This window comes from Capsicum annuum, chromosome 12 (assembly GCF_002878395.1).
Source record: "Capsicum annuum cultivar UCD-10X-F1 chromosome 12, UCD10Xv1.1, whole genome shotgun sequence".
NCBI classification, from domain to species: domain Eukaryota; kingdom Viridiplantae; phylum Streptophyta; class Magnoliopsida; order Solanales; family Solanaceae; genus Capsicum; species Capsicum annuum.
In genome coordinates, this window is record NC_061122.1 from 86,378,704 (window position 1) to 86,390,833 (window position 12,130).

General features: G+C 35.9%; 1 protein-coding gene across 3 annotated transcripts in view; it reads right to left on the reverse strand.

Moving 5' to 3' along the window:
- LOC124889803 (retrovirus-related Pol polyprotein from transposon TNT 1-94) overlaps nt 1-8,701 on the reverse strand; it is a 9,926-nt gene extending 1,225 nt beyond the window's left edge. The window contains exons 1-3 of one of the 3 annotated variants that reach the window (XM_047401875.1): nt 8,223-8,659; nt 3,827-5,024; nt 1,425-3,607 (exon numbers count right to left, since the gene is read on the reverse strand). In XM_047401875.1, the coding sequence (XP_047257831.1) occupies nt 3,459-3,607; nt 3,827-4,868 (1,191 nt within the window). In that variant the 5' untranslated portion in view covers nt 4,869-5,024; nt 8,223-8,659 and the 3' untranslated portion in view covers nt 1,425-3,458. Of the gene's footprint in view, nt 1-1,424; nt 3,608-3,826; nt 5,025-8,222 lie in introns of those variants that run through there. The other 2 variants (XM_047401876.1, XR_007048703.1) reach the window with 2 other exon arrangements.
- Between the last annotated feature and the right edge of the window lie 3,429 nt (nt 8,702-12,130).

The window sequence follows — 12,130 nt, forward strand, 5'->3', positions numbered from 1 at the left end:
CAAATAAATTCAGTTTGCAACAGATTTTCGATTTTCATGCCCACCCCTAGAAGTGGATAAGTTTTACATACTAGTTATAACACCGACAATGCTATATGATGGTGAATGTTGGGCCACTAAAACCCAACATATCCACAAGATGAGTACTGCGGAGATGGATATGCAGTCATACAAGAATAGATAAGATTAAAAAGACAACAGTTGTTGGAAGTTGCAAGTAACATGCATTGAGGATAAAATGAGAGAAAATCGGAGAATTTTTGAGTCGTGTCCAACATCAACTCCGCACCAGGTGAACTGCCTCCGTTGTCGAGCGCCCGGGCATAAAACCAAACTGGTTCTCCGAAATAAACACTATCCTCCTTAACCTCAACTCAACCACTCTCTCCCAGATCTTGGATGTGTTGACGCGGCGTATTCAAGGAGAGGTGTCTTGGTGTATGATTTTTGCAGATGATGTAGTTTTGATTGATGAGACGCGGGAGTGTGTAAATGATAAATTAGACCTGTGGAGATAGGCCCTTGAGTCTAAAGGGTTCAGGCTGAGTAGGAGTAAGACAGAATATTTGGAATGCAAGTTTAATGACTTGGGGCAAGAGAACGAGGTGGTAGTAAGGTTGGATTCCGAGATTGTGTGTAAGAGGGATAGTTTCAAGTATCTCGGGTCCATGATTCAGGAGAATGGTGAGATTGACGAGGATATCTCCCACCGTATTGGGGTGAGATAGATGAAGTGGAAGCTCGCCTCGGGGGTGTTATATGATAAGAAGGTGCCACCAAGCTTAAAGGCAAATTCTACAGGGTGGCAGTCCGTCCGACCATGTTGTATGGAGCGGAGTGTTGGCCAGTCAGGAACTCCCACATTCAAAAATTGAAGGTGGCGGAAATGCGGATTTTGCATCGGATGTGTGGGCTTACTAGGGGTGATAGAGTTCGGAATGAGACTATTCGGGAGAAGGTTGGAGTGGCTTCGGTGGAGGACAAGATGCGGGAAGTCCGATTGAGATGATTCGAACACGTGATGAGGAAGGGCACGGATGCCCCTGTTCGTAGGTGTGAGAAGCTTGCTTTGGATGGTTTCAGGGGGGGTAGGGGTAGGCAAAAGAAATACCGAAGAGAGGCAATTAGGCGGGACATGGAGCAGTTACAGCTTACTGAGGACATGACCCTAGATAAAAAGATCTGGAAGACGCGAATTAGGATAGAAGGCTAGAGCCAGTTTGGGCCGTTAGTATAAGGTATTACTTGGTGGGTGTATTATTCTTGTTATGCCATCTTGTTTCATGCTTTATTACGAATTTGTTTACTATTCTTTGTTTACTATTCCTTGTGGGTGTTGTAATTATGTTATGTCATCTTGTTCCATGCTTTATTACAGATTTATTTATTATTCCTTGTCTTGAGCTGAGGGTCTATCGAAAACAGCTTTTCTACTTCTCCGGAGGTAGTGGTATAGACTGCATACATCTTACCCTCCACAGACCCCACTATGTGGGAATACACTGAGTTTGTTGTTGTTGTTGTTATTGTTGTTGTTGTCCAACATCGACTTTATAAATGCACCGCTCTATTGGTGTGGAACTATTGTGAGTGACTGTGTTAAAAGGGGATGAAGTACACCTAAAATCACGAGGAAAGAAGTTTTGAAACACTTGGGCACAATGAAAAAAAAAGATCCATATAGCCTGCAGGTGATATATACTAGTAGTAAGGAGTAGATTTTAGTCTTGTTAATACGTTGAGTTGAAACTATTGCTTCTCCAGGAGTATTTTAACCTTTTCACAGATTTGTATGTCAGCAAAATATAGAGAACCTGTAACATTATTATTATTACTATGTTTTATTTATATATTTTATTAATCTAATTTGTGTATGATGATGACACAACTTGAGCTGAAACGGCGAAACATGGTGAGGATTTATATAGATGACCCCGACTTGTTTAGAACTGAGATATCGTTGTTAGAGAACATATGAAACAAAAAACAATGATTTAAATGTTCTGTAGGCACACCCAACCTTGTATCTTTATAAGAGTGAGAAATAATGGAGAAAATATTATTATTGGATTGTGTCTACATAATTACATTGACATCCTATTTATAGACACTACATTACAATCCTTTCCCGAGTAGGATTTAGTATACTATTCCTATTCCTACTCATATTCTAACACTCCCCCTCAAGCTGGTGCATACAAGTCATATGTACCTAGCTTGTTACAAATGTAATTAATACGAGGACCGGTGAGGGACTTGGTGAGAATATCAGCAAGTTGATCGCTTGACTTCACAAATTTTGTAACGATATCTCCCGAGAGTATTTTTCTCTGACAAAGTGACAATCAATCTCTATGTACTTGGTCCTCTCATGGAACACTGGATTAGATACAATATGAAGGGCTGCTTGATTATCACATACAAGTTTCATCTTATCAGTTTCTCCAAATTTTAGTTCTTTCAACAGTTGTCTGATCCAAACCAGCTCGCAAGTTGTTGCAGCCATTGCGCGATATTCTGCTTCGGCACTAGATCAAGCAACCACACTCTGTCTCTTACTCTTCCAGAACACCAAATTACCTCCTACTAAAACACAATATCTGGATGTAGAACGTTTATCAGAGGGTGATCCTGCCCAATCAGCATATGTATATCCAATGATATGTTCATGGCCTCGATCCTCAAAGAGTAGACCTTTACCTGGAGATGACTTTATATATCGCAAAATACGAACATCTGCATCCCAATGACTATCACAAGGGAAAGTCATAAACTGACTTACAACACTCACAAGAAAAGAGATATCAGGTCTAGTCACTGTGAGATAATTCAACTTTCCAACCAACCGCCTATACCTTCCAGGATCACTAAGTGGCTCCCCCTGTCCTGGTAGAAATTTAGCATTTGGATCCATAGAAGTGTCAATGGGTTGACATCCCATCATTCATGTCTTCTAAAGAATGTCTAAAGCATATTTGCGTTGAGAAAGAACAATACCTGATTTAGACTAAGTAACCTCAATACCTAGAAAGTATTTCAGTCTGCCGAGGTCTTTAGTCTGAAAATGCTGAAAGAGATGTTGCTTCAAGTTAGTGATACCATCTTGATCATTGCCGGTGATAACAATATCGTCAACATAAACCACCAAATAAATACACAGATTTGGTTCAGAATGGCGATAAAACACTGAATGATCAGCTCCACTACGAATCATGCCAAACTCGTGAATCACTATGCTAAACTTTCCGAACCAGGCTTGAGGGGACTGTTTTAAACCATAAAGTGACTTTCGCAATCAACATTCAAGGCTACTAGACTCCCCCGAGCAACAAAACCAGGTGGTTGCTCCATATAGACTTCTTCCTCAAGATCACCATGCAGAAAAGCATTCTTAATGTCCAACAGATAAAGAGACCAATGATGAACGGCAGTCATAGAGATAAATAGACGAACTGATGCTATTTTAGCCACGAGAGAGAAAGTGTCGCTATAATCAAGCCCAAATATTTATTTATATCCTCAACACGGCGAGCCTTCAGCCGATCAACCTGACCATCTGGACCAACTTTGACTGCATAAACCCAACAGCAACCAACAGTAGATTCACCTGTCGGAAGGGAAACAAGCTCTCAAGTACCACTCGTATGTAAAACAGGTTTCTCATCAATCATAGTCTGTCTCTATCCTGAATGGGAAAGTGCTACACCTGTAGTCTTAGGGATGAAAATAGAGGGCAAAGATGATACAAAAGCATAATGGGGTGATGACAAACGATGATAATTCAAGAAAGTATAATGTGGGTTAGCATTACGAGTGGATCTTATACCTTTTTGAAGTGCAACTGATAGGCTATGAGGAGGCGGGTTCGCAGTAGGGAAAGCGTCAGGCGCATGACATGAATCAACTGGGACTAATACTAGACGTGGGCGACAATGATAAGTCAAAAGTGGTGGCACTGCAACTGGAGATGGAGAAGAAACCGTAAATTCCTCAAAGATTGGGGTGGGTAAAACCGGAGGCATGGGTAAAACCTCAGAGATATCAAGATGATCAGAGGATGTATAGTTAGGTTGATATTTAAAGAATGTGACATCGACGGACATAAGATAGCGACCCAGATTAGATGAATAGCATCGATACCCTTTTTGAACTCGAGAGTAACCCAGGAAGATAGATTTGAGAGCACGAGGGGCTAAGTTATCTTTTCCTGGGGCTAAGTTATGAACAAAACATGTGCTCCCAAAAACACGAGGGGAGATAAAGTAGAGATGTGACTGAGGAAGTAGTATGGAATAGAGAACCTGATTCTGGATTGAAGATAATGGCATTCTGTTAATGAGATAACAAGATACGAGGACTACATCGCCCCAAAAACGCAGCGGAACATGGGATTCAATGAGAAGAGCGTGAGCAGTCTCAATGAGATGCCTATTTTTCCTTTCTGCTATACCGTTCTGCTGAGGAGTGTATGGGCATGATGTCTGGTGGATGATTCCTTGATAAGTCATGAACTCCTGAAACTGGAAGGATAAGTATTCTAAGGCATTATCACTACGAAAAGCACGAATAGAAACACCAAATTGATTTTGTATTTCAGCACAAAAACCTTTGAATATAAAAAATAACTCGAAACGATCTTTCATCAAGTAAACCCAAGTACATCTTGAAAAATCATCAATGAAAGTAACAAAGTAACGAAATCCTAAGAGTGAACTGACTCTACTACGACCCCAAATATCAGAATGAACTAATGAGAAAATAGATTCTGAACGACTCTCAATACTGTGTGAAAATATAGCACGAGTGTGTTTCCCAAGTTGACACGACTCATAATCTAATGTGGATAGACTAGACAAACTAGGCACCATCTTTTGAAGCTTGGATAGATTCGGATGTCCCAAACGTTTGTGAAGAAGGTCGGGAGGGTCTGTAGCGGAGCATGCTGTGAAGGAATTTGAAAAGGTAAGATGGTAAAGGCCTTGTGATTCATGTCCTATGCCAATTGTCTATCCCGTTTTGCGGTCCTGCATCAGAAAGAATCATCAAAAAAAGTTATACTAGAATGAAGGGCACGTGTCAAACAACTAACAAATGCAAGATTAAAAGGACAACCAGGGACGTAAAACTAGAGTCTAGAGTGACAGAAGATAAGAGTTTGACTTGTCCAACTCCTTTTGGCTCTGTTCGGATTCCATTAGCTAAAGTAATAGCAGGAAGAGATTGTGAATAAACAATATAAGACAGAAGTGATTTGTCACCAGAAATATGATCATAAGCACCTAGCTCCACAATCCATGATCCAAAGGTAGGAGATTGTGCAGTTGAGGCTATTGGTAGGGATATATGCTTACTTGCTTGATACTGAAGATACTCATTATATTTCTTGCCAGATAAATACACCCAGTGATCATTTGTGGTGTTAGATATGAATATTTTTAGGTGGTCGACCATGCAAAGAATAGCATATTCTACGAGTATGTCCAAGCATATCACAATAACTACACTTAGGTCGCGAATAACATACGCCACGAATATGTCCAAGCCTTTTACAATAACTACACCTAGGTCGAGATTTCCAACTCGACCTTCTCCTACGTTTGATTTTCTGATCTCCTTATTAAGGGTTCAGATTTAATCATAGGACACCGAGTAAAAAAAAATAGAAAACATGTTACCGGAATCTGGCAAAAAGTATCCAATCGCTGGAATCTAGCATATGTTGCTGGAAAAGCTTTTGAAAGTCGCCGGAATCCCAACTCCGGCGATCAGAATCTAAAAATAATCTCAAAAATGACATCGGAATGTCCAGGCGACTCTAATGGAAGAAAAAATATTCGAAAACTAGATCAGTAAATGCCCCACTCGCCCGGCACGTGACTGAGATCTCGCCGGAAAATCTCCCTGTTGAGGGCGCGTGAGGGCGCGTGCAGAGATGTTTTCCGGTGGTTCTCGTAGGGGTTTAGTCGCCGGAGAATATAGAGCCTCGTGGTACTGTTGGTTTTCGCACAACACGTACCAAACGGAAGATGACACGAGTCAGCCACCGGAAATTGAAGCACAATGGCTTTTTTTTTCTCTCTAAGTTTCTCACCAAAGCTCTGATAACATGTGAGAAATAATGGAGAAAATATTATTATTGGATTGTGTGTCTACATAATTACATTGACACCCTATTTATAGACACTACATTACAATCCTTTCTCAAGTAGGATTTAGTATACTATTCCTATTACTACTCATATTCTAACAATAAGTAAAGGTGCAACTGAGACATGATCTACCGGAAACAGTTTACATTGACAAATTTGTTGATGAAATTTCAAAATATGAAGACGGAAATGGTAAAGGTGGTAGTGACAAAATTATTTTGAGCTGGTTTTATGATTTTGTGAAGTGATCTATTTCTCCTCTTTCTATCATACTGTGACTGAACCTCTACAAAGTCAATAATAATCTTCTGGCATTAGGTTTCTGTAATTTGATCCAACCTTTTGCACTTTTCGACATTTGTATATCTATTGTTTCATCTAATCTAAGGGTCCACTTAGATTTGAACACAATGCTGTCTGATATAGTGGTTTACCTTCAAAAATAACATGCTTTAGTTACAGCAACACAATATTGGCCTAACGGTTGCATCACCTAATTTTTTCAGTCCCCCACCAAAAGGATCCTAAATATTCATTTTCAAATCAGCATGACATCAGTAAATTAGCAATAAAAGGTTACAAAATTTTTTAGCTTTCTTTTTTCTTTTCTCTCTAATTATGTTCCTTAGATACGTTTAAAAGTGAAACAAGCGGAAACTAATTAGCTTCTCATGAATCATGAGTAAGGAATTTCACCTTCCAATGACCATAAAATACCAAAGAAATAAACCATTGGACATTAAAATTGCACTCAACACTGAAGTAGTTTCTAAAGTTGCTCATAACTCAGCAAAAACAAGTCACACTAGGTAAGATCTTCCGATCCATCTTATTTTTGGTGGCAGTGCGCTAGTGGGTGTTGGAGGATACGTAGTGGAATATTCAGGGTGCTTGCAAGCAGGCTCTAACACTATTATTATTATAAAATTTGGTCATAACAATTTGTGTATCTGCCACGATCTCATCTATTATAAGCGCATCCAGAAACAGCATGGTTCTAACACATCAACAAGAATATTCGATCACTCCCATTAAACAATTCCTTGAAATTCATATTCTTTTCTTCCACACTTAAAATGAACGAACAAGAACAGTTAGTCACTTCTTACAGATTTTGTTTTACCCTAATCCTTTCCATGATCAAGAGTTGCACCATAAAATGTGGAAAACAGACACAACTCCAGAAAGAAAATAATTCAGTTTCACTCAACAAGTAGCTTATCTAATCTAAAGATGGTTGAAAACAAGAAATCCACTAGCCTCTGCATTTCAAAAGTTTGACAGTGTCCCCAATCAGCTAGGTCTAGTAGTCAACATAGTACTTGCTACTTCCCACTAGCAAGTATCGAGTAATCTACCCACCAACACTTACACTCACAAATTGTCACGTTGGATCCTAAGGTCATTAATCTAAATCTTTGATCTTAGCACCACCCCACCACCCCTTTTCCTCCTGTACTACTTATAACTCAATTTGGTTCAGGAATTAAAAGACTTTTGCACTAGGTGATTTCTTCCCAACTGTCCTAGCCTTGGTGAATAGAGTTGCTTAGTACCTATTACTACTAGGAGGTGGCAAGTATCTCGTGGAATTAGTCAAGATGCACGAAAGCTGGCCTGAACACCACGGTCATTAAAAACAGAACTTTTGCATACTCAAGAGTGTAGCCAAATGGTCAATGAAGTGAGTTGAGCACCACGAGACCTAAAATACAAAACACAAACGGTGTTTCTTTCCACATGATCTAGCCTTGGTGGACAGAGCTACCTAGTATCTGGTGAGAGGTGGTACGTATCCCTTGCAATTAGTCCAATCTGAATCGGAGACCACAGCTATAAAGAAAGAGGACTTTCGGCTCTAAACCCTTACTTGTAGTTCCTTTACATAGAGTATCTACTTATTAAACAATGCAAATCAATACTTAAATTGGAGTTAAAAATCAACAGCAAGGAACAAAGACCAATTTTATCAAAAGCAAAATAACAAATTCTTTAATTACATGTTATTGCTGGAAGGTGGCGGGTTTACTGTGGAATTGTCCACGGTTATTGAAAAAACAAATATAATACTACCTTGTTTATAACACATTGGCGCAGTGAATCAAGCAAACGTTGACATTTGTCCTTATCATAAGGAGATTCAATGGTGCAATTTAGAAGTTCAAGTACTTGTTCCCCACAAACCGGTTGAGCATTTTGCGGTGAGGCATCCATCAAACTCTTGTTGAAGAAATTTGTGAATTAGGGTTATGACAAGTGAAAATGTAGTAGAAAAATTGGATTCACGGAATCTCTGCCCACTGTTTGTTTCGTTTTCTTACCTAAAAACAGTGGGCGATTTTCTTCTTCTTCAAGAATGTTCCAAAACTAAAAGATGCTTGAGAAAAATAAGAGGTAAAGTATAATTAATTCCAACTTATCCCGTTTTGTTCATGTACACTTGAATTTTGAGAATCTTACATACGTAAAACAATAGTTGCAAGACCCCTTTTGGCTAGAGGGGGCCATTCAATTTGTTGGATTAGATTGTTGTATATTGGTTCGGTTTTTCAATTTTTGGATTGATGAAAAAGAAAATCATAACTAAATCAAAATTATTTTGGTTTGGTTCTGTTTTGACAAATTTAATTCGGTTATTTCATATTTTTATTTCGATTTTAAAGATTAAAATAGTGAGCATTTAAAATTGGTGATTTTTCTAGAAAAATAATCTTTTTTTCAAACCTATTTTTCATTCCCAAATAAAATTAATTCAATACATATGAAATAACCATAAATATCGACCTCGTTGAGTTATCTCCATTGGCATGACAGCAGTGGCCGCACTCGGCAGCGACTGCCGACGGCAGTGACGAACTGAGCAAACGACTGCCGATTGCCGTTGGTGATGTTGAAATTTCAAACGAACTGCTGAACTGAGGATGATTGAGTGCCACTAAAGTCTTCACATTAATGTTAGGGTCTAAAGCAAAACAATATATTAGAATTTAGGGTTACTAAATGATTATAATTTATATATTTATATGTTATATTAGATTATATTATATTTTTAGTATATTTACGTATAATATATATATATATATATATATATATATATAAATTATAATATATTATTTATATAATTTTGGTTTATCTAGATTATTTTTTTGAAATTTTGAAAACCAAACCGTTTAACCGAATTTCTAAAATTTGAAACCGAAACCAATCCGAAAAATCAAAAAACCAAACCAAATTAAATTTCGATTTGATTTTTTAATTTTTTCGATTTAAACCAACATATGTCCATCCCTACTTTTGGCCATTGACAATAACGTGTAAAACACGCACGTACACATAGAGGAAATTGCTTATGTGTCTAGTCACATAGATAAATATCATCCACTTCCCTCATATTTATTCTATGTCAAAAGAATAACCCACTTTTATTCTTAATTATCCAATTTCCTTCTAAAAAAAAATTGTATTTTTGAATTTTCATCGATCATGTAAGCTAATATCTAAAAAAATAATGTTTTCTTTTTTTATATGTGTTAAAAATATGGGATTGTTTTTTCTATTAATGTTTCATATTTCCTCCTTTTAAAAAAGAATGACCTACTTTGACTTGACATAAAGTTTAAGAAAATAAAAAAGACGTTTGAATCTTGTGATCTTAAATTAAAGTAGTGTCAAATATACCAAAATATCCTTTAATCTTGTGGTCATAAACATGTGATGTGGAAAATTGAAATTAAAGTATTGCCAAAAAAGGAAAGGAGTCATTCTTTTTTTAAACAGACTAAAAAAGAAAGTAGGTCATTCTTTTTTAAACGGAGGGAGTAGTAGTTTTCAATTACTGTTTCGATTAGAATTTTGAGGAGACTCACATACACAACTACGTTTTCTATTATAATTAATGGGGTAAGAAATAATAATTTAAGTTAGGGGTGTATAAAAACTGAATCGATAAAAACGTTATTGATTTATCGTTATTGGATTAACGATTTTTTAATAATTTTATACAAAAAAAAATATTGAGTTATTGATTTGGTTTCAATTTTTTTTATTGGATTATTAGGTAAACCGATAACCCAATAGATTATACTAAATTGTTGTTTTACACCCCATATATATGTATGTATATATGTATGTATGTATGTATGTATGTATGTATGTATGTATGTATGTAAGTGTGTGTGGGTGTGCTTATATAGTAGGGTTTTGGTTGCAATTAAGAACTTCAAGAAACAATCTTCAAGAACACCAATAGGAATTCAAAGTCAAGTGTCTTCATCAATTTAATCCATTAGTTACTATTTTCTCTTTTTTATTTTATGAGTATTTTCTTATCGATTAAATCGAAAATCGAATTGTTAAGAACTAAAAATCGATAAATCGAAAATCGATATGAAAATATCTTATTGATTTGGTTATTGATTTAGCGTATTTAAAAATCAAAAATCGATAAACTGAACCGATAATATAAAAATTGAACCGAGCTAATCGATGCACACCCCTAATTTAAGTAAGTAAAATAAAAGTAATTGAAAGTTTTTTTATTTTTTTACACATTTTGAAAGTGATAGAGGAAGCAGGATAATAAATAGGAAGAGAAGAGAGATGAGGTTTTGAAGTTTTTGAAAAAAATAAAGAAAAATGAGATTTTTTCATTTTTTATTGCTGATTTGGTAGAAAATTAACTTCATCGTACACGTGATAAAGTTTGAAATCACACATTTTGTCACGTAGGTCAAAAAGAGTCACGCGATGTACTAAAACAACAAATTTAGGGATATTTAAGACGACTTAAAGTTCAAATGTACCATGAATAAAACGTAACAACTTCGAGGGGTAATTGATACTTCTCTAAAGAAATAACAGTGTATTTGAACTGACTTACTTTCAAACATTTTTTATTTTTAAGGTTTTTTTTTTTTTTTTTTTTTAAAGTGTTTGTTAAACAAAAAGTGTTTCTAAGTGATTTACTTTAGATTTAAAAATAAAATAAAATAAAAGCCAAAAATGGGTTCTAATTATTTTTTATTTTTAATTTTTAATTCACTTAGAAAAAGTCTGTCCAAACACCCCCTACTTAAATAAAGGATTAATACTCTTTCGTTTCTAAATGCTTATTTCAGTATATTATTTTTGTCTGCATGCCCTTAAAAGAAAAATATTATTCTTTCCATTCATATTAATTAATCATTTTATTAAAATTAGTTGTTCCACATTAGTTGTCCACTTTACTAAATAAGAAACATTAATTAACTTTTTCTCATATTATCCTTGCAATTAATATTTTTAAAGGTGTTCACACTTATTTGTAAAGTTGTTTAACTTTTTTAAGGGGTGAAATAGTAATAGAGGCGGACCTACATTTGAGGGTAACGGTGTACGTGCACCCGATGACTTCAAAAAATTTATGCGCATGCACATGTATCTACCTTGATAAAGATAAAATAATAAAATGTGCATCCTCAGTCACAAGCGTTTGTTTGGACCGTTGGTTCAAAGTTGAACTTTGTGTTTCTTTTTGAGCGTAGGTCTCACGTTCGACTCTTATTTGACGTATTTTTTTTGTTGTTATTTTTGCAAAATAAATGCTTATTCAACACTCAAGCAAGATTCGAGCTTGCAACTTCAATACCAAAATGTACACATGTAGATCCAAGGTTCGACTCCTATTTGATCTTTCTTTTTTGTTATTTTTTCAAAATAAATGCTTATGAAAGCAAGATTCGAACTTGCAACCTCAATACCAAATGGTACATACGTAGGTCCCAGGTTCGACTCCTACTTGACGTATTTTTTTGTTGTTATTTTTTCAAAATAAATGTTTGTTAAACACTCAAGCAAGATTCGAACTTGCGACCTCAATATCAAAATGTACACACAAGAATTAAAATCATCAAGCGACCTATGTCAAGCTTTCGTTTAATTAATATTTATTTGGATACCTTTGATTTTATACTAGTTTTAATTTTTTGACAAAAGCATTAAGG